Source organism: Microtus ochrogaster, linkage group LG5, assembly GCF_000317375.1.
Source record: "Microtus ochrogaster isolate Prairie Vole_2 linkage group LG5, MicOch1.0, whole genome shotgun sequence".
NCBI lineage: Eukaryota > Metazoa > Chordata > Mammalia > Rodentia > Cricetidae > Microtus > Microtus ochrogaster.
In genome coordinates this window covers 63,324,291-63,348,300 of record NC_022031.1, presented here as the reverse complement: position 1 = coordinate 63,348,300, position 24,010 = coordinate 63,324,291, and the positions used below count along the sequence as shown (strand labels likewise).

Here is a 24,010-nt window from a genome sequence, read left to right as displayed (position 1 = left end):
TGCAAGCTGAGACACGGCCCCTCCTTTCCCCACATCTCCAGGTTGAACCCCAGCTTCTCCCTCTGAGTTTTGATTATTCGTGCATCATTATGACGATGCCCCAGAAAATGCAGTCTCTTAAGTCAGCACGTGTGGACGATTTTACATGAGGTCTGCTGATTGCAGAGTTGAAAGGAGTCAGCTGTGTGTTCTGTTGCTCATGAGCTGGAATCAAGTCATCTGGGACTGCAGCTGTCTCGAGGCCTGCCTGGGGCTGGAAAATCTGTTTCCAAGATGGTGCCTTCAAAAGGCTTTTGGCACAAAACCTAGGTTTGTTACTATGTGTACTGCCTAAGTGTCCTCGATTCATGGCAGCTGGCTTCCTTCAGAGTAGGTGATCTAAGAACCAGAAGACTAGGAGGAATTGTAATGGTTTAATCTCTGAAGTTGTACACATTGCTGGTGCTACATTGTATTCATTAGAAGCAAGTCATGGTGCCCAGCATGTCATCAAGGGAGGACAATTAGACCCTCTTAGATTAGAATCCATTAAAGTAGGAACAAAAAGAATTGATATATAGTATACATTCTCCACCATGCACCGGCAGCACAGAGTGTGTTCCATCATGTTGTGTGAGCTTTCTAGACTGACAGAGCAACTTCAAAAAAGGCATGGGAAGTAAGGAAAAGGGTAACAGTATGAATTGGGGGATGTGTGAAGTTTAGAAGCCGGAGTTTGGAGTAAGGTAAGAGCATCCACAGCCTGCACATGTTTTGTGCTGATGTTCTTAGTAATCGGAGAGACCAAAGAGTTTCGTATTGGAGGGTGATATTGGAAAAATAATGAAGGGAAAAAGAGGAAAAGAGAAAAATTAAATGATATTTTAAAGATCTTTGTGTAAAAAGCAGGAGCACAAGAAAAGGAAAGAAAGGAAAATACCCCCGAGGACCACCCTTGAAACCAGTCAATTGGCTGCCAAATTATGAATGCAGTGAATTCATTAGGAAGTGGGGAAAGGAAGCATTTTCAAACTCTCAGTAGTATGATACGGGAATACGATTATTATGAGGCCTTTTTCAATAGGGGCTCAAGTATGGAACAGAATGAGTTAAGATTACAGACTGAGTAATTCATGACTGAACAGCCAGAGAAAAACAATTGCTAGGTTTTTAACATGAACTATTCAGAAAAAAATAGTTTGTAGGGACAAAGTATATCACTAAAAAGTCATTACTGATCAAGTTATGTACATAAGAAGCCTTTAAAAAGTAGACTATGAACGTTCAATACCAAAGAAGACAGCACTGAAGTGGTATTTCTCTCCCTCTCTTACTACTGAAGTCCCTCTTCTAGAATAAACACACAGAGACATTTCATCAAGCCAGTGAGTGGAGCCTCTTGTAAAATTGGATGGGGTAGTCACGAAGGGAAATTAAAATATGCAGGTAGTGTGTGAAAGGCCCAATACAGACATTAACGAGAGTTTGTGGAGGCCCTGAGTGGGAGTCTTGCTTTACTCTCCAGTTTTAACTTAGAGGTAGAGAATGCTGACGGCTTTTCATAAAGCACAAAGCAAACGAACAGCCCTCCAGCCCCCAAAACCAAAACCAAAATCAAACGAACAGCCCTCCAGCCCCCAAAACCAAAACCAAAAGCAAACAAAACAAAACAAAAAAATGAAAGTTGAAGTTTACAGGGGAAGTTTTTGTTGTTGTTGTTGTTTTGTTTTTCGAGTCGGGGTTTCTCTGTGGTTTTGGTTCCTGTCCTGGAACTAGCTCTTGTAGACCAGGCTGGTCTCGAACTCACAGAGATCCACCTGCCTCTGCCTCCCGAGTGCTGGGATTAAAGGTGTGCGCCACTGTCACCTGGCTACAGGAGAAGTTCGACTTATTTATTTTCTCATACCAGCAGGCCAAATTTTGGTCTACTTTCCAACATGAAAATGAAGAAGGGAGTCTTTCTTTTGATTATAGAAATTATACATTTAAAAATTTGGAAAAAGTAACATTGTATGAGGAACGATGGGGCTGCCGACACTACCCAGAGTTAAGGTGCTTGCCTATCATGTGTGTGGCCCCGAGTTCAGTCCCCAGTTAACACAAACACCAAACAACTAGAAAACCACACTGTCACAATTGACATTTTAACATATTTACGCTTTAATATTTATGAGATACCTTTAAAATAGACCCTTTAAAAATAACTTTGCATACTGCTCCCCTTATTGAATATTTTAGCATGATTCTCTTGTGATCTTTTGTGAGCATCATTAATTTGATTAGCTTGAATTTTGAATGAATTCTAAAGAGTATTGATATATACCATAACTATCTACTACCTTTTAGTATAATACACTGTAAAATGGATAATACATGCTGAAATTTTTAATAGTTACAGTGTTTGCTCACTGCCTTCTATGCTTATTTATTCGATCACAGAAATTGTTCTGAGCACTTTGCATAGATTATATTACCTAGTAACCATGCTTACCATACAAATAGCCTATTATTATTGCTCTTTTATTTATCCATTGAGAAACATCACAAGGTCTCCTAGGTACTAAGTATGGAACTGGAATTTACACAAGGCGACCTACCCCCACGTCTACCTTCTTTATTTCACACATTTAACATTGTATGCCAAGCCCTGCACTGGGAAAGAAGAAAAGTGATAAAGAAGCCTGCCAGCAGGGTCTCTGCTCCCTCTGAGCTATGGTGTGGTAATGAAACAGATACCAAACAATTAGTGCCGTGGATTTATATCCTGAAGCCAGTGTATTCACAGTCGATGACACCGGTCTGTCAGGGACAGTCTAGACAGGTTGGGTAAGGCTTCCTAGAAGCGGTGAGACAAGCTGAGATTTGAAGATTGGTGGAAAGAAGAGATACGTTCTGAGGAGGGGAAACACTAGCAAGGCCTTTGGGCAGGAGGGCCCGGTATCTTCTGGCACTAAATGGAGCTCCATATCTTGTTATGCCCAGATGGGATGAAGCTGTGGGAAAGTCTTCAGGGTATCCTGGGTATTTTTATCTTTACTTCAAGGAGAACAGGGCTCTCAAGGGTTTCAAATAAGAGGAGATGTAATAGATTTGTACTTCATAAAATTTCTTCCTTCTTCCTTGTGGCAGATACACTAGATGCAGTCAGAAGGCATATGGGGTGGATTTTTTGAAGACTCTACAGAATCCAGAAAACAATGATAGCTTGTTGTAATGTGGTAGAGCAGGGGTAGAGAGAGACCTGCCACACTCAGTATCTGTGTAATAGGCGAAGTTGGAGATGGTGATTGTATTATTTACTTTTCTATTGCTGTGACAAAATACCATCAAAGCAACTTAGAGAAGAAAGAGTTTATCTAGGCGTTCCAGTTTGGGAGGGTAAGAGTCCATCACCATCACGGTAGGGGAGCATGGCACCAGGCAGGCAGCCCTGCAGGTAGGGCTCCGGAACAGCAGCCGACAGCTCACATCTCAGTCCATAAACAGGAAACACAGAGAGCCTTCTTGAAATGTCTTTTGAAATCTCAAAGCCCCTCCCCCCCCCAGAGACATATTTCCTCCAGCAAGGCCACATCTCTTAATTTTCCTCAAACCTCTACCAACTGGTTATCAAATATTCAGATGCCAGAGACTTATAGGGCATCTCATTAAAACAGCTACAGCGATATAACTCATGATGTGAGATTCCTATGAGTTGAGATAGAAAGCAACATAAGATCAACACCAACAAGGCCCTATTTTCTCTCTGGAACAGGGGAGTTGATGCATACTAATGTAGTGGCATCTCATTTGTGTTTTAATAAATAAAGCTTGCTGGAGGACCAGAAAAGTAAAACAGCCCCACCGACCAGCCTTACTGATCAGGCAGCAATGGCACACACCTTTAATCCTAGTAGCCATACTACTTTGCTATAGAAACCAGGCAGTAGTGGTGCCCAGCCTTAATCCCGGCATTAGAGAGAATTATAGAACTGGCGGAAACAGCTCTCAGTCTTCGGTTTCATTCTGAGATTCCTGGAGGCAGGATCGCCATTTTTGAATTGAGGTGGAGGTAAAAGCCACTGTTTGGCTGCTTTGCTTTTCTGGTCTTCAGGTTGAGCCCCAATTTCTATCTCTGAGTTTTTATTAATTGTGCTTCAACCGAGTGGATGTTTGAGTGTATGGTTGGTTGTAAGATGCGGAGCTATAGTTATTTCTACAAGACAGTCCTAGGTGTGGATGAAATTACCCCGGGTGAAGATCAAGTGGAAAGAGGATGTGACTCTGGGGAGAACTAGGTCATAGTTGGGAAAAGAACCCTGAGTAATGAAAGTCAGTGTTGGCTGCCGCAAGCTTTCCAGAGACCACTAAGGGCACCTGGAAGGTGGTGGTGATGAATTTATGGACAATCTGTGAGCTCTGAGGAGCAGCTCTGCAAAGGACACCTGCTCAGTTGCGTGCAGGGACAGGCAAGGCTGCAGCCTGGATGACCCAGGCTTAGGTTTTCGAGGCAGATGAAGTGAAAGAGAGCAGGAGGATTTGGACACACAATGTAAGCGACCATACTATTGTTCATGTAGAAGATGCTCTTTTCAATCCGAGATGTACATTTTACTCATAAACATCTGTTCTCATTCCCAGTGTTGCTTTTGGATGACCTCCCAGAAGAGCTGTTCTCCTCACAGGAAGAACTTTCAGGCTTTTCCCTGACACTTAATTTTTTTCAAAGATGTTTCCCTAATCTTTTTTTTTTTTTCACTGTGGCAATAGATGCTCTAAACTTTGTTCTTTGCATTTTGACAGGAAAGAGAATGTACACATGCAGTTCTTACGATGCAAACTCTTTCAGCTACTCTATCTCTTGAATAATTTTCCTTGGTTAAGGCCCATAGGAGAAGACACTCTTGTTATTTGCCAGATTAGTGAGAACTTGTTTGGTTTTTCCATTTGAGAACAAAAAGAGGTTTCCTCTTTCAAAGCATTAAGACCTTATTCCATATATTCTTATCTTGAAGGAATGGATAACTTTGGGGCCAAAGTGTCACAAAAAGGGGGAAATGCTTAGGAAAAAAAACCCAATCTTAGCACAGTGGAGGAAGAAGAAATACAGAAAGAGTAAAAGCAAAGCCCAGAACATAAGGGCTGAGGGTACACATAGTGACAGCCAGAAGGCCATGAGGGATTTCTAGTGACGTGGGTTGCTGCCAGACAGTTCTGAGGAAGGAATGGTGATCTGAATACCTTTGTGAGCGCATTGATAGCACAGAGAGGGAGCAGAGCTCTTAGTTCTCGGGTAGTTCAAGGGGTAAAATGGGGTCTGAAGAAGGCCTGTGATTGGGGCCTGTGCGGTGATGCAAGCAAGGCCTTCAGTAGCAATTACTGCTTCAGTGATGTTGAGAGAGATTGCTGAAAACACTATGGGGGCGTCTCAAAGACAAAACTGATAAACTGTATTAAATTACTGTGTACTCTTCAAGGCCCACAATATTGAAGCCCAGGGAGAAACTGGGCTTAGGCACTTTGAGCAGCATCTCTGTGGTCTGAAGAAAGTCTCCTCCCTGCCCTCCCTATGTGCAAATGCAGATGTTTCCTTTCTGCCAGGCTTGGCTCTTAGCCTCCTCCCTTTACTCTCTCTCAGGATCCTCTCTTGGGGCATATATTTGGCAGATATGAAAAATTAAACTTTACATTACTCTCTGCCTGTTTTTACTTCTACTACTTATGGAAGGTGTGAGAGAGGGGTTTCAGTATAGACTTTTCTGGGATTCCTTATGCATAAATGATGTCATCAGCCACATCACCCTACACTTTTGATTATATATATATATAATCAAATATATATATATTATATATCAGGCATATTATTCTGTGTTTAATTTTCCATTAGCTGCTAAATCTTACTCATTCTTTAAAAAAGAATTGTTCCTTAGGTCTAATTTTTGGATGCCATAGTTCCTGTATTTAAAATTTTATCCTTCTCTAACCTGAGTCTATTAAGAAATCCTAGATCTTATTGCAATGTAGCCCCAGGAGCGTTGAGATGGTCTGAAGAGCTCATAGTGATTTAAGATTGCTTATCAATTCTATCTTTGAGTCCATGTGAAGCCTCAGCCTTCTTTTCTCCCATTTTTGTTAAAACTGTTTCTGCACTCTGTCCCTGCTGAGCCCCCAGTGACATCAGGCTAGTCTGAAGTGACAGCAGGACTTGGCGGACAGGGACGGTGCTGCTGCAGCTTGTCACTTGCTTGCTGGAGTCCCTGTCTTCATTTACCAACTCTGAGGAAGGACTGCAAATCTTGAAAGCCTGGATAAAGCTGTATTTCTTTGCTATTCATTTATATATCAGTTGTTTACTGAGTCTCAGCAATCAATTACCAAGTAATCAATAATTACTGTGTATTTGACACCGCCTTTAGAGCCTGCAGTAGGCTGTTATTTAAGACACCATTCTTAAAGGCCACAAAGCCTGGGAGTTTTCTATAGTGGCCGTCCCTGCTCTTTACAGGGCTGACTTATGCACAGGGCAAGGACATGGAGTGAAGGCTGGGGACACACAGATAGGTGATGCTTTCGTCTTAGGTGAGTGGAACACACAACTGGAGAGTCACAACAAATAAGACAGAGCTGGTGTGAAATGTCTAAAAGCCTCGGTGTGCGGAGTGCTCACCAGGTTACCTTGGGGAAGAAGGCTGAAGGGAGTCAAAGATTACATGTTAGGACTTTTGAATATATTCTGAATAAAGGGGAATCATTAACATCTCAACCAGGGTTGCATTATAATCATATTTTAATTTTAAAAACTTGCTTAGGAACAAAACCTTGTACTAATTCCAGATTACTATTCTAATAATCTGCCCAAGAGGAAACATCCTTCAAGGCTGAGGTGGGGGAGTATCTGGGTCAGGGAAGAGGACAATACAAAGTAGCCTTGAGTTCTTCATTTAAAAATTGTATATATGTTATATAAGCTTTACTGTAAATTTGTAAATCTAATATCATAATGCCCCCAAAGTATGTCTTAAGTCAATTATTTTTAAAATAATCGTTGCTCTTTCAAATCCTTGGCTGAAACGGCAAATCTCTAGTTCTTCATAACTTCTGTGAGATGCTGTGGTGTGACTAGGCCAGCTTATTGTGGCTCACAAGAGCTGATTTTTCATATCTGTCTTACTCTGCAGTCAGTGAATTGAATCAGCTGTATTTAGAATCAACACGCATCATTATCATCGCTCTCTCCCCTCAGTTTCCCCCATTCTCCCTCAACTCAGCTCTGCCCCCTCTTCCCTCCTCTCTCCCCTCAGTTCCCCCCACTCTCCCCCAAGCTCAGCACTGCCCCCTCTTCCCTTCTCTCTCTTCGTTGACTTTATATTTTCTAGCAGACCTCTGAAAGCTATGCTCTTGTTTTCTTGCTTTTTTCCCACTAAGAATTTAGTCTCAGAGAAGTAGCTCCTCACGTGATTTCAGCTGTGTCAGCAGTTTTATAGGTCCCGCAGAGGCATGCTAAGCAGAATATGAAGACAGTGGTATTCCTTATTTGCTGTTTAACTGGCAGATTCTAGTAGGATTTGGATTTTCGTCATGGGTTAAATATCACTGCGAACTGTCCATTTCCCCACTGCTTCATGCTGTTTTCTTTTATTTTGCTTAGTCTCAGGATTTTGCATGTACTATGCAATCCTGTACTACTGACACATAGCCACAGCCATTTATTTTCATTTTTCATGTTTATAATAGTTTAAAATGAGATTCTGAGGTTTCTGTGCTTCTCCTATCTTTGTTAAACATGAATTGACTTTCAGAAAGTCATTGATAATGTTCAATATGGCATGTTTTAGAATGTTTTCATCATGCTTTGTTTTTCCTAACACAGATTTACAAATGTTTCCAGAATTTGACTTAGTAAAGCTTCTTCTTCTGCTGACTCTTTCTGTGACCCTAAACAGGCTTCCTTAGCTATTCAGTATGGGAGATATGAGCAGTGTCTTCTTAGATCATGGCTATTCACGCCATTGGTAAACCTCGTAATGCTCCTAACAAGTAGAATATCTACTATTGTTAAAATACTAGCGTAGTATGCACATCCTAAATTATAATCAGCCTTTAGAAGTAAAGTCTGTTGTTCTGTTTGCAGTTTCAGAATCTAAAACTGAGGGAGTTCTACTGTGAGGGAAACCCACTCTTCCTGAAGCGGCCAATCACCGCCATACGACCTAAAGACGTCTGGACTCTACGGGTGACTCATACGCAGGAACCGTGACGCTAAGCCCATAGTTTAAGACGTAAAGCATTCCTGACAATTCAGCAGCTATGTAGCACTGGTCCATTAAGAATGTGGATTCTTCATGTCATTTTTGACTTGATCACAGAATTCAGTGCAATCTGTCTGATTTTCAGACTGACTTGACACAGAGAAGTGAACGTTTTTCATTGGATGAAAAGAAAAGAGGGATTTACTTTTACTTTAGCCTTCTAAGCATCTTTTTGCTGCTAGTGGGCTCTTTTCTGCTTCTGTTTCATTTCTACTTGTGCATGGTTGTGATCCGGAACTCACAGAGTTCAGTTTGGTGAAACTAGTTAATGATATCAAAAGAAGTACTAGGGAAACATGTTGAAAGATACCTTTACTGCCAGACAACATAAAACCCACAGGTTCTCCAGAGTTGAATATGATTCTCTATCACAAATTTTGATTTACCAGACTCATTTGAATCTAAGGCTGAACATACAAGAACATAGATAGATTTAGTTATAATGCTTTAAAAATTGTTTTCTTATCATGAAAGCAATATAGATGCATGAATAGAAAAGAAGCCAATGATGGTGAAAAGAATACAAAAATCTAATTAGGTGTCACTACTCTCCACTCTGACTATCTTGTACATTTAGAATATATTTTAAATTTAAGATGAATTAATACTTTATATGCTACTTAGAGATTCAGGTTTTTACTCCAATTATTGTGAATGTCTTTTTAATCAGATTAAAAACATTAAGATATCTTTTTAGATAATATATGTTATTTTGTTGCATCATAATGTTTTAACTGTTTTCTCATTGTTAGATGTTTAGATCATTAATACTCACCCAATTTTGTCTTTACAAATGAGGCTAAACCGATTGTAGTCACAGAGAATTGCTCTCATTTCCATGGTATCTCAATGAATAAAATTGTAGGGTGTAAGAACTGCTTTCTTTGAAAGTCAGCTCTTTTCAGATTTTCTACTGGAGATTGTTCCATAAGCGGCATTATTTCCTGCTCATGTGTGGGAAACTTAAATTGATCAAACATTTAAAACTGCCGTATCTCATTTAAGCCCCAATAACTTGTTCTTTTTTTTCTCCTGCATCAAGCATATCAGAGTAATAATTCTAGCTACTACTTATTTTAAGGTTTCTATGGGCAGGTACTGTGCTTATGAACACAGTAGCTGTTTGATTACCATCAAGAGGTAGGTGTCTTTATTGTACCTCCTTTGATAGATAGAGAAACTAAGACCGAGAGAGGCTAACTTGTTCACAGTGGCAGAGTTCATGCTGGGGCTTGATCCCAACTTCTCCAGTTGGCCTCCAGACCCCACCTTACAGTGTTGTTAACAGCTGGGGTGCAGAAAGGTAAGCTTATTGTCCTGGGCTCGAGCACAAGAGATTCTTGGTTGTGGAGGAGGCTGCAAGAATATTTAATCTGATGTGGTATCATAAGAAGATTAGAACATTTCCTTTTAATTTTTAAACTGTAAGGTCCAAGAGTTTAGAGTTAATTTAATGCTATATTCATAATGAGTATATGCATCAATATGGATATATATAATAGATTATACAGTAGAAATTATTATTTTTGCTCATATAAATGATTTAGGCAGTTTTGAAAGTACTGCCATTTTTTCTCAGAATGGTGGCTCAAGCTGACAATATATTTGGACTCAAAGGCATTTCTAGTAGACATTTGGTTACTATTAGCAATTTCAGTGGTTCATAGGGCTTTGAAACTGTATCTGCCTTAGTAGAGAATTTCTAAAAGATACATTGTTGTTTAGGTCAGAAATCCTAGCTACATGGAAGGCTAAGGGCAGAAGCATCCCAAGTTCAAGGCCTGAGGTACCAAGCGATTTCTAAGCAAGCTTGAATGACTTAGTGAGACTATGTTAGAATTAAAAGTAAAGTGAAGGTTAGGCATGCACTTTAGCTGGCAGTACCAACAAAAGGTTTGAGAACCTTCCTCACCTCAGAAATTCACTAACTAGAACCCAATCCTGATAATTTAGTGCATCAGCCAATGCAGGCTCAATGCTTTGCTACTATAGCTCTATCATCTCTGTCACAGTGCTGGAAAAGCTCTTATTTTGCACATGAGATATTTGGGACCAGGTGAATTAAGAATTTGTCCAAATAAGGCCAAGCAGCAAATGCCTTATTGAGCCAGTGTGTGAAACTCTGCACATAACAGAGCCAGAGCCCTTGCTTAGGATGCTGTGTGTCCTGCCTCCTGTGCTCATGGTAGCAGCTCATTCCACGTTATTTCCAATCTACCCTTCCTCCTAAGGATTTGTACTTCTTTTTATAGTTTATAATTTGTGGTTATATAATATTATAGTTCAAATGACTGTATGTAAGAAAATTTATACACATGAATATGCTTTCAATTTATAGTGGATTAGAAATAGGAATATCACATGACCTATATAAAATATTCTAACAAAATAGCATACAAGTGATTGAAAATAAACAACTTACTTATTTGTAAAAGATTTCTTAGATTTAAAATAGCACTGGGATGATCTCATATTTAGTTCGTATAGTTTCAGAAAATTCACACAATTTTTCTGTAAGAGGTGTCCTAAAAGATACTGTTAACCAGGTGGTGGCGGCACGTGCTTTTAATCTTACTACTTGGGAGGCAGAGGCAGGTGGATCTCTGAGTTTGAGTCCAGTCTGATCTACAGAACAAATTCCAGGATGGCCAGGGCTACACAGAGAAACTCTGTCTCAAAAGAAAAGAAAACTAAAAAAGAAAATAAAGATATTATTGGTTATATCAACAGTTATCTTGTTCTGTGTATATTTACATTCCAAGAAAAAAATTTAAGTTTTAATAACATATATTATTCTTCCAAAGTAATATTTTTGCTCCAAAAAGAATATAAATAATGACTGATATATTAGCTGTCAAGTGATATATTGAAATCAGCACTCATGGGTCCAGAAATCATAAATGTTAAAAGTAGTCTGTATGAATTATACGTCTGTATGTTTAAGAAAATTCTTCCATTTCTGCTTGGAAAGTGAACCCTTGTCTGTGTATTTTCAGCATACTAAGACTATCCTCCCAATTTGTTTAATTAGCTAATATATACCTCTAAAATAAGCATTTTGTTTGAATCACAAACCACGTTCTGTGAAAACAGTCAGAGAAAAGGTGACACTAAGTATCTGATGGTTGGAGTCACAATAGTGCTTCCAGACTTCTTCCTTCTGCTGAGCAGGGCCATTCCCCGCTCAGAAGGCTGTCTGGTGAAGGATGAGTCTCACAAGGAGCATGCGCTGAGCAGGTATATTTCCCCCGCTCAGAAGGCTGTCTGGCGAAGGATGAGTCTCACAAGGAGCATGCGCCCAAGGTGCTTCGCTGTGCAATGATGGTCGTTGACTGAGAAGCATGGGCACAGCAAGGAGCAGGCCCGCACCAATTCTTGGGAATTCCTTGAAAATTTTAAAGACTTAAAGTAGCATGAATTAGGGAGAGATTTTTATGTACATAATCATATGTATTTAAATGACGATCAGTGCCTGATATGGACTATTAGAAAACCTTCATTTTGGGCAGGAAAATAAGTCCCGTGTAAACTGTCCCCATCCATGCTTTAAATTTCAATCAGTGTTTGTGTAGGAGGGACTTCATACTATATAAACATATATTGCTTCATAATCATAAGCATTGTTTATGCCATGCTAGCAATACTGGATGTTGGTGCTTTGGGGGAGTTAGGCAAATGTTTGTTTTCTTTGCTGGGTCAGTGAAGATTAAATTGTATCATCATATTCTGTGTTTTATATTAAGATGATGAAGCTGAAGATACTGGTGAAAGGCAACTTCTTCTCCTTCTTTGCTTTTGTATTATTTATTATTTTGTTGAACAAAGTCTGAATCAACACGACTAAGTTTAATGGAGATTGAAAGTAGGGATTGGCTCACAGATGCCAATGCTCCTTAAGGGATGCAGAGTTGACTGGGCTGTGAACTTATATCTCAGTGAATATGACTGAATCTTTCTGAGTCCAGTTTGCGTATGTGTGTAGTCCCTGTTTATCATAATTAAAGGTACAAAACCTGAGCAAAATGACTGCTAATTTTATTAAACAGATCATGTAAATTTATTATGACTTGGAGCCCTATTTGTAAGGGATATAAATATGGTGGAAGGTACCTACTTATCCTACATTTGTGAAAGATAATTTTTTTTTTTACAATGGCAGCCTCATGCAATGTATATGTGTTTTCGAATCTTAGATTAATAAACAATAAGGAATTAGATATGCTTTTTGAATTAAATAGGAATTACTTTAATATATAAATTTTGAATTAATTTGAGGAACAATTTTTTTTCAATTCAGGAAATAGCAGCAAGATTTGTCCTCGGTCAGTTAGACAAAAAGAATCATTTGATTATGAATGCCATAGAGCGTTATCCAGAGACCAAAGACAAACTCTCCAAAGCAAGGCGGTGTCCACTGTGCAGAAAACCCTTTTTATCCGAATGGCTGGAATGTGTCCGGTTTGTTTCCCCATCAAAGGTAAACAGTGGTTTTTTTTTTGTGCGAATATGAGCATAAAAGTACCTATTTTTGTCCTTACTAATGATATTTGTACTAAAGATAGACTTCTTTGATAGTGTTGATGATAAACAAATTCAGATAACTGTCTTATAATAATCTTCTTATTCCATTTGAATTTAAAGTCTTTATCATGTTACGTACATTCCATCCAAATTCCACGAATACTGGGCATGGTCACACATACTTTTTCATCAGCACGTGGGAATCATAGGTTGAAAATCCACATGTTCAAGTTTACGTTTCAATGGAGATTTTAGAAATCTTACCATTCTTAAGGGTCACCACTGTAGAGGCAGTGGGACCAGGGGTAATGAAGGCGATAAGTAAGGTAGACTAAAGCTAAAGACCTTAGCTGGCTTCATTCATTGCCTCAGACTGTTTATACAGAGGGTTAAGAAAGGTCCCATGAATAAAGTTCTCACGAGTTCAAGCCATATACATTCACAAGGAAAAACTGCACGTGGCAAAAACACGTTTTTCCATAGAGGCTTAGAAAGGATGGCTTAGACATTTAATTGATGAAAAGCAGCAAGCAGAATGAGTAATCTGAATTTAACTAACAACCATCTGCTACACCTTGTAAAAGCACGAAAACATGTTCCAAGAACAAGTCTGTTTTGAAGAAAGTGAGGTCACAGGACTCTTGTCTTGTTGGGTGTTCTCACAAGCACTCAGAATTGTCCTTGAATGATTCCTTTCTTGGACCATGTCACCTGGGGCAGTTGTCACTGGGCAGCTCACATAGCTCGTGAAGCAAGTTTTATACAAGGTTTTGAAGTGCGTTAGGCACTCACTGTTGTCTCTGTCACATGTGTAACTGTTTTGTAGCCGGAAGACCTCTGTAGGCAACATGTAAATGAGTGTGAACCTTATGTTTAAATAACACATAATGTTCTCAGGTTGTGAGATGTATTTCTTTTGTTCAACCACTTAAAAATATTACAGCATCTGTAACTCATATATTATGAGAACAGGATGTGGGACAGGCAGTGCCTGGGGAACCTCAGTTTGCTAGAACATCTGTTCTAGCCCACCCAGAATTCCTTCTTGACACGCTCGTTTCTTATCTAGGGTTGGTAAGCAGTGGGCTGTTCCTGGGAAAAAGAGCATCATACTTGACCATGTTAAGCAGAGGGCAGATGCATTCCCTGCTGGTCTATGGATGATCATCTGGTTAAAGCAGCAAAGCAAAACCCAAACCCAATGAACACGCATGTAACTGTAAATCATGGCATATTATGATGTAAAGGATGACGCATTAGTGTGTTGGGACTTATGTGACTATTGAGTAATTTAAACAACAGAATTTTTTTTGTTGTTTTTGTGGCTTGGGAAGCTTGGGGCTCCAATGTCAAGTTACTGGCAGGACCAAGCTTTTTCTGAATTGTGGTGTATTCTGTTCCACTCCAGTCCTGTTGCCCTTTTAGTTTTAATTACCGGTTTAGAGCTGGGATTACCCAGAAGATAAACTTTCAGACACACCCTTGAGGAATTTTTTTAGCATCTGGCTATGCCTGTGGGGGTCATGTTGACTGGATTAATTGAGATTGGAAGACACTCTAGAAATGGGCGTCCTCATTTCCTTGGCTGGTGTCATAAAATATCGTATACAAAAAAAAAATCTAAATGAGCACAGGTATTACCATTCTCTGCTGGCTGACTCTGAGTGCTATACGATGTGACCCCCAGCACACACCGTGATGGACTGTCAAAGTAAACCCATTCTCTCCTAAACTGGTTTTGTTGGGTATTTTATTATAGCAATCATAAAGATAACCAAGGCAATAGCCATCTTGCTGTATCCTTTCATGTTGCCTTCCTTTCTTATGGATCTATAATCAAATCTCCCCTTTGAGCAGAACCATCAAACCAGGTTAAGGTCCAAAGTAATGACTTCATATTCAGTTGATCACTGACCAAACACTTTTATCCAAAGAGGACCTCTTTTGGAGGCACTGAAGCTTTTCTCATGTGAATCTGGATGAGATGCAGTTCAATCCACAAAGTAACAGGAAAGATCATTGTACTAGGCTTTTATTTTTAATACGCCACCCAGCATCCCAAATCTTGATAGCAACACATCATTTACAATTAAACAAATACCGCACAAACAAATGTAACACATCTTTACACCCGTATACAAATACAGCGTACCTACATGTAACACACCTTTACACAGTTAGATATTCCAGAGCGTAAACAAATTTAACACATCTTTACATAGTTATATTCCAGAACGTAAACAAATGTAACACATCCTTACACAGTTAAAACAACATTCCAGAGCGTGCGTAAACAAATTTAACACACCCTTACATAATTAAAGTAATATTCCAGAACGTAAACAAATGTAACACATCCTTACACAATTAAAACAGTATTCCAGAGCGTAAACAAATGTAACACATCCTTACATAGTTAAAACAATAATATCCCACAACAGCTTGTGTTTAGAAATCTGAGGTGTCGGAGGTCCTCCCCGAGGAAAGGGTGTCTGACCAATGGTTAAAGGACAAGAAGGAGCTGGTCAGGTGAAGGGTTAGAGAAGAGCGTGCTAAGACTTGGCCAATGGGAATTCCCGTATGATTTGAGGGACGGAAAACAGGTCAGTTTTCAGTACGCATTGCTAGGCAAGGCCGATGCCGTCAGGAATTGGATTGCAATGTATGACACAGTCCTAGTAAATGGGTTTGGTTTCTAGGTAGTGAACGACGAGGCACCATTTGGGCTTTTAAGGGAAAGAAATGTCCTGGTTTGTATTTTAAAAGGTCACTTCTGAACGGGGACTGGATCAGAGAGAGTCACAAAAGTAAGGCAACGAGCCAGGTGGCTGTTGTGTCAGAATCAGGTGAGGAACAATGGTGGTGAAAGCTCATGTCAGTGACTGCAGAGAAAACTGACGCATTTGAGATGTGTTTGGAGGAAGAAGAAAGACTTCCAGTTTTCTGACTTAAATCATGACATGGTGCTTTTTGTTTTCTACAATTGGGATGATTGCAGGAGAAACCATTCTGTCGGGGCAGATAGAGTTCTGTTCGGCCAGGGTAACTGTGCGGTTCCTGTAGGGAAGCAGGAACACAAAGCTCCTGAATGCTCTCCTGACTTGTTAGGAATTCTGAGGAGTCTAGAACCTAGAATTTAGCTTGGTGGCATGCGATTGTGAGTATTTGAGTAACTGAAAAAAACAACAAATGCAGTTTGTTGCATTTTTTTTAAAATCAGCAACAGCTTTTATCTATGATAACCACAGATGGCAAAGTACTTCTTGTTCAGAAAATATATAGTTATTTAAAATATACTTACCTTGAAGAAGTTCCTGATATTTCTCTGTTTATGTTTGGAGGCAGTGTAGTGATATTTCATTTGTATTTTAATAAATAAGCTTGCCTGAAGTTCAGAGAGTAAAACAGCCACATGATCAGCCTTACAGACAAGACCAGGCTGTGGTGGCACACACCTTTAATCCCAGTAACCACACTAGTTTGACATAGAAACCAGGCGGTGGTGGTGCAGGCACTTTATCTGAGCACTGGAGAGGAAGATAAGGTGGGAGGAGACAGCTCTCAATCTCACTCTGAGATTCCTGGAGGCAGGATCTCCACTTCAGTCTGAGGTAGAAGTAAGAGTCCCTGGCTGGCTGTTTTGCTTTTCTGACCTTCAGGTTGAATCCCAATTTCCATCTTTGGGTTTTTATTATTCGTGCTCCAGCACAGCCTGGATTTCACCTGGTCCCTTTAAGTTGGTTTCTTCTAGTCCTGTAACCTGAAGTCAGAGCATGGTTACTGGCAATTGCATAATACTGACATGCCTACATGTTGATCGAGAAGGCTACCAACGTCAACAGAGCAATGAGTCAGTGCTCTAAACCAACTACGCTTGTGGTGTAGAATGCCTTAAAATTTTCTCATGTTGTCAATTAGTCACCCTTCTATTGCTTCAAAGACATACCATGACCCAGGCAACTCTTAAGGAAAAAAAAAAGCATTTAATCGGGGGCTTGTATAGTGGTTTGAAAGAAAATGGCCCCTAAAGGGAGTGGCACTGTTAGGTGGTGTGGCCTTGTTGGAGGAAGTGTGTCACTGTTGGGGTGGGCTTTGAGGTCTCCACTGCTCAAGCTACTCCCAGTGAGACAGTCTGTTTCCTTTTGCCTTCTGGTCAAGTTGTAGCCAGCAGCATGTCTACCTTAATGCCTCCATGCTGTTGCCATGATGATACTGGAGTGAACGTCTGAACTGAACTGACATCTCAATCAAACGTTTTCCGTTATAAGAGTAGCCATGGTCATGGTGTCTCTTCACAGCAACAGAAACCCTAACGAAGGCAGCTTGCTTATAGTTTCAGATGTTTAGTCCATTATCATCATGGTGGGAAGCATGGCAGCATGCAAGAAAGTGCTGGATCAGTAGCCGAGAGCTGCATCCCGATCCACAGGTAGAGGGGGATGGTGAGCACTGGAATTGGCATGGGCTTTTGAGACCTCAAAGCTCACCTCAGTGATACACTTCCTCCAACAAGACCACACCCATCTCCTCGTACTTCTAATCCTTTCAGATAGTGCCAATCCCTGGTATATGAACCTATGGGGACGCATTCTTGTGCAAACCACCACACATATCTTTGGCCAGTATCGGACAGAAAATATTTGATATTGTTACACATGGTCACTTGTTTCTTCACAGATAACATTTATCATACTACAAAGTTGCGAAGACATAATTCAGGATGATCTCTTTCCTTGCATAAACTGTCTCTAAGAAATACGACTGCCATCATGAAGTTTTCGAGAAAGTGTTTAAAAGACCCTTTCAGGAGTAATTTGAAGCAAACTGGATAATATTTTCCTTGATGGTCCATCTGTGAACAAATTCCACTTGTACTAGATACATCCACTTGTGCTTAAGAAAAACAAACAAAAGGAAATGTTTACTCAGAGATGGATTCTCAGTCAATCTGCATTTCTATTGTGCTCTAATATGCCTGTAAAATATCCATGTTCACACAAGTCTGTGATTGGTAACAACCATTGTAGTTTGTCCAGTTAAGTCAACATTTGTACGAGAAAGTTTTAGAGTTTTCATGGCATTTAAAAAATTTGCAGTTATTTATTTATTTGATGTTTGCTGTCTCTTTCTACCACCAAACCTAAGCACAATGGATTCAAACTGCTTTCTCTATTGACTGTAATGGAGAAAGTGCATAGCGCAGTGCTGTCTACCTATTTTATTTTTACTGAATCAAAGTCTGGGTTTGAATATTAATCCTTCTTATTCTTTTTAATTGGTTATCAATGAATTTATATCCAATGTATCATGAGAGAAATATACCTGAGTTGCTGCCAATGAGGGATATGCTTAAGATTTTGAAAATGTTGTAACCCTGGTACTAATTTAGATAGGCAAGAAAAGAACACTGAATGAAATAATTACTAGAAAAAAAATAGAAGCTCAAAGTAGCCTAACATTTCAGACACTGAGAGGAAAAAAGATATTCTAATTGGGAAAATAAGGATAGAAATGAGTCCTGTTGTTTGAGATGGGAATAAAATCCTGAGCATGTCTGTGACCTATTTGGAAGAGTTCACAGCATCGTCTAGAATGGATAACTGCTGTCAAAAGAACTATAAAGAGAAAAATTTGCCAAATTACTCAGCAAAAGTTGCCAAAAAAGCCTGCTTTCCTTTGGCCATGTTCAGAACACCTGGGACAAACTTGCCGTGTTCATTTTTCACTTGGACAGATTCCTTTACAAAATCATCCGATGAACTGCTAGTTTCATTTCAGGTCTTTTTGGAGAAATTGCCAGCTAATAAAAAACCCACAGCCAACTCTTTGCTGTCACCTGGAATCCCACAGTTAATGTCTAAAACACCCCCAGGACACTGATGAGAAATCCTCAACTTAAAAACGTTAGGTAACTTTGCCAAGTTCTCAAAGCTTGCAACTGGAGACCGGGGGAGGAAACCATGTGTGTCAACCCTTGTTCAATCTGACATGATACTAGCTAGTTCAACCTAGCCAGTCCTCATTTATTCAACTGACTTTAAGACATTCACGTTGAAGTGTCTTTGCTCATCCTTTCTTTATCCACTCAAATTCAATTTTCTCTGTGGTATTCCAGATCTTCCATTAGCAGCCAGGAATGTAGGACCCTGGTCCCGAAGGAAGTCATGTATTCCCAGGAACATCAGGAACTCACAATCTAGATTTGATGATGAGCCTCAAAGATTACTATCAATCATCTTAATTTTCTCCTTAAAGCTCTTTGTTAAGTGGCAATAATGATAGCTCCCATCTCACAGCCCATGGAGGAGGAGGCTTCAGGGGCTATGCAGGTATTGGTTAGCATAGTAAGTGCATAGTAATGGAATTCAATAGTAAACGGCTGAGAAAGACAAGACAGGGTGGTTGATTGCATTCTTGTAATTAGTAAATGCGTAGAGTCCTACGAGAAGATGATATCTCAATTAGAGTTATTGTTTTCAATTTGGGTGCCTAGCATAGTGTTTGGGACATGGGGAATCAATATAATAATAAAGATGATAAACTCACCTTAAGGTGTACTACTTGAAAATGTGCGTCAAAGGAAAAGGAGGCATTAGAATTGCAGCAGTGGGCAACTGCTAGGTCAGTGGTGAAATTGTTCAGAGTTAACTCATTGAGCGCTGGGAGCTCACAAGGGAAGCTATGGAAGATGCATTAGAGAAGTAGCATGAAATACCAGGCTCTTGCACATGAAGTTCGAATAATTTCACAAGCTATTGTATTAGTTTTATATGACTACTATAAAAGAAAATGAAAGCTCCCCAGCAGTCCTAGGGACTTGGTGAACAGCAGTTTCTTTTCTGAGATTGCTGGATGCTAGAAATCTGAGATCAGTGTGTCAGAGGCTTGACACGCAGCCATTGTTTTTAACGTGTAATAGGCTGGGCTGAGGCAGGGCACAGTTAGAAAGAGGGAGGGAGGAAAGTCAGCGACAGATTAGCTGGGGAAGTACATGTCCTCAGCTCCGAAGCACAGGTGTGCACTGAGCAGCTGTCTCCTGTCTGTTCTACTATGCTCTCATAGTTACGCTTCCCTTGCTGTGACAGAGGCTCAGATAGGAAAAATCAATTCACCGGAGAGATGGGGCTTATTTGGCTTACAATTCCAGGTTATAATCCATCACTCAGGAAAGTCAGGGCAGAAATTTCAATTGCTTTGTGCATCACGTCCATAGTTAAGAGCAGAGAGAAACAAATGCATGCGTATTTTACAGCTTACTTGATGACCGCTCACCTAGATTTCTCTTAAACAATCCAGGAACACCTGCCCAGGGTTCGATGTTACCCTGAGTGGGTTGGCTCTTCCCAAGTCAAACATTCCCACCCAGAAAATCAGGTATGCCTGTTGGCCAAACATATATAGACAATACTTAACACTCAGGTTCTCCTACAAACAGAAGAGCAACACGTGAAAGAGTGGGAAGGCCTGCCTGCCTCTGTCTGCCCTCCCCCCCCATCGCTATCACAGAGGAACAGCCCTGTCTCCTGAAAGATGGATTTCTGTGGACTTGGGAAGTAGAATACAGGACCATGGGTATCCATGACAAACAGACCAGATGATTTTGTAGGATTTTAAGATTTCCATTAAAAAGTTTAGCTGGGCGGTGGTGGCGCACACCTTTAATCCCAGCACTCGGGAGGCGGAGGCAGGCGGACCTCTGTGAGTTCAAGGCCAGCCTGGTCTACAAGAGCTAGTTCCAGGACAGGAACCAAAAAGCTATGGAGAAACCCTGTCTCGAAAAAAAATCCAAAAAAGAAAAAAAAAAGTTTAAAGATGTTGCAAATTCATTTTCATCAGTTGAGTATGCCTAAGGATATCATAAAGTATTATAACAGTAATAACAGAGAGGCATGGGAATATAGTATAGCTCAAACATATAATTATTAAAAAGAAAATTGGAGACTGATTCTAGCTGATGGCAGAAAATATTCAAATACTTAAAAAGACATTGCGTTCATACTGAGTGCCTAGGAGAATAAAAGGGTACAGTTCCATATATAATCATATTTTGGTAAAATTATATATAACCAGAGATAAATGAGAAGAAATTATCATAAATAAATATCATGAAGAAATGACAATAAACTAGGATTTCTCAGTAACACATCCCAAGGCATATATGGAATGATGCTTTTAGAGCAAAATGGAAAAATAATCCAAAATCTAGAACTATGGTGTTGTTGCTATTGGTTTTTGTTTATTTGAGACAAGGTCTCAGTGTGTAGCTATGGCTGACCTTATACTTGCCGCATGGACCAGGCTGTTCTGGAATCCCCTACCACCCTTCTGCCTCACCCACTCAACGTACCCCCACGTTAAGCTAATTCTGGAGTTATATAGGTAGATCTCCAGATAAGTTGATAAATAAAAGGCATTGGATTGTCAGAAAGTTTTGAGAAAAAAAATTTGCAAAAGAAAACTGTTTTACAATGAAACAACCATTCATTTTAATCCTATTAAAAATTAGGAAGTTGGCTGGTGATGTAGCTTCGTGAAGGAGCTCTTGCCTAGTGTGTCATCTCAATAGCTATCACAGCAAAAGAAAGAAGACGTATAAAATGTAAAAGAAATTAAACTCATGATATTTAGTAAGTGTACAACAGTGAAAAAGTATATGATAAAGGGTTAAGTTAACATCTTTATTATGAACTAATTAATCATTATAAATAATTTTTAGGGTATTTAGCATTAAAGTTGAAAAAGCTAATTGGGATTTGAATGCTCCTGGCTGGTTGGACAATTAGAACAAGTATTATTAGTGCCTCGATGTTTGTTTGCAGAGTGAAAATGTGCACAAAATCCCCTATAATGACATTAACCATGTTGGTGAATGTGGTGGTTTGCATAGGAATGGCTCACATAAGCTCATGTGTTTGAATGCTTGGTCCTTAGGGCACTACTTGGCAGGGATGAGGAGGTGTGGCCTTGTTGGAGGAAGAGAGTCACTTAGGGAGAACTGTAGGGTTTCAAATGCACAAGTTTGTCCCAGTGTCTCTCTCTTCCTACTACCTGCCAATCTAGATGTAGACTTTCAGTTGCTTTTCCAGCACCTTGTCTGCCTGGATGACACTGTTTCCCACCATAACAATAATGAACTAAACCTCTGAACTGTAAGCGAGCCCCAATTAAATGTTTTCTTTATAAGAGTTGCCGTGGTTATGGTGTCTCTTTCCAGCAATAGAACACCGACTAAGACAGTGAACACTTGCTCGCAATAGCCTCTGGGTTTATGCTGCTTTTCCACCTTAGTGAAATTAGTTTGCCTAGAAGTTTTTTTTTTTTTTTTTTTTTTTTTTGAGACAGGGTTTGTCTTAGTAGCACTGGCTGTCCTGGAACTTTGTAGACTAGGATGGCCTAGAACTCACAACAAATCTGTCTGCCTCTGCCTCGAGAGTGCTGGAATTAAAAGAATGTGCCACTATCACACAGTTTAAAATTCAGTTCCTTAATCAACTACTCAGGAACTAATCTTGGAGAGTGCTGAGCTTTACAGTAAATATTTCATGAAGACTGGAGAGCCCATTTGTTAAGGCCAGCATCTGGGAGCTGTCATGGCGCACCAAATGTTCTGTATCCAACAGAGTTTATCTCCCAAAGGAGGGAGACATTGAATAGAAAGATGAGTCTTTATTCTTAAAACTGAAAAAGAAACCCTGACAAACCCAAAATACCAAATTGAAATGGCCTCTATTCAGGTGAACATACAATTACGTCATGCTTGCCATGTGAGACTGTGAGATGACAAACTGAAAATAATGGATGAAAAATGTCCCTTGACCTCAGTACTGAACTTTACTCAACTCATGCTTTTTGCTTTTTAAAATGTTGTAATTCATCTGAATTGTTAGCCCTTAGAAATAAAGAAATTTCAACTTAATTGCTCTTACACCATCAATCTTTGAACCAGTAACAAAAATTTAATGCCTTTTGGTTACTACTAATTTGGGCCACATTTGATCAAGTAACCTAAATATTCCTGTAAAGTTTTCCCAAACTCTTGAGTGATCCTGTGCCCACAATATGAGTATGAGGGTTTTCATTTTGTACAGTTTTGTTAGTTGGACTTAACGTTTCCCCAGATTCTTTTAAAGTTGAACAGTTTAGGGCAGGAATGGGTTGGAATATGAACTCTCAGCCCTCTATTGAATGATGTAATGTAATTTATACTATCCTCAGAAGAGATTAGCAGGAGGGGTTTTCAGCATAAATGAGTGAAAACGTTCATCTACTTTACGAAAATAAATGAAACTTTTAAACCTTAATTCCTTTTTATGACAACTTACCAGTAATGAGGCATAATATAAAATTGCATTTAATAACTTTGCTCATTACTTATGGAGCAAAGTCTTACTCTGCTCTAAAAAGTTATTACTATTGAGATACCACTGACATTCCTCTGTGAAGCCGATCATTTCAACTAGTTAACTGTGGAAACGAATGTGGGTTTTAATACATCTGTGCAGTGGTTAGTCAATTTAATACATCTGTGCAGAGGTTAGTAAATCTAATGTTCATTAGGCACCAAGAAGATCAGAATGTATCCATTTCAAATTCTAAGTGGTCATGAAAGTAATATATATTTTTTGCTCAGGAAAATTAAAAGGATAATGCATATTCCATATTATTTTAGTCACAAAACAGCAAAAGACAATCACAGTGTAAGTGAATCCTCACAGTGTGCTTTGATCTCTCCCATTCCTGAGAACTCCGAATCCCCTTTCCCTTCTAGAGCTTTCTTTTTCCCTTTTCCTTTTAAACTGGTAGCACAGACTTATAATTATATTTGCATTATTGATTTGTTTCTTGTAACAGGTCTGAAGTTGTGGTCAACTTAGTTTATTCATGCAAAACTTTCCATCACCCCAAACTTTATGCAGGGGAGAATGGTGGAAGGCAGGATCAGAATGTCGTGAAGAGAAGACATGGCTGACTCTTGTTTTTGTTTCCACTTTCTGTCCTGACAACAGTCCTAAATGTCTTAAAGTATAAGCATAAAGAATGTCCTCAGAGAAAGACTATTTTGAGAGTAAAAATGAACATTGTTAATAGTTGGAAAAATACCAGGAAGACAAACCTTTCCTTGATATGTGCTGACCTGTCCTTGACTATGCTGACCTGTCCTTGACTATGCTGACCTGTCCTTGACTATGCTGACCTGTCCTTGACTATGCTGACCTGTCCTT

The 24,010-nt window shown here is 39.6% G+C and overlaps 1 protein-coding gene across 1 annotated transcript in view; it reads left to right on the top strand.

Moving 5' to 3' along the window:
* Lrrc69 (leucine rich repeat containing 69) overlaps window positions 1–24,010 on the top strand; it is a 69,958-nt gene that overhangs the window by 37,610 nt on the left and 8,338 nt on the right. The window contains exons 6-7 of the mRNA XM_005362329.2: window positions 8,090–8,191; window positions 12,565–12,744. Of these exons, the coding sequence (XP_005362386.1) occupies window positions 8,090–8,191; window positions 12,565–12,744 (282 nt within the window). The remainder of the gene's footprint in view (window positions 1–8,089; window positions 8,192–12,564; window positions 12,745–24,010) is intronic.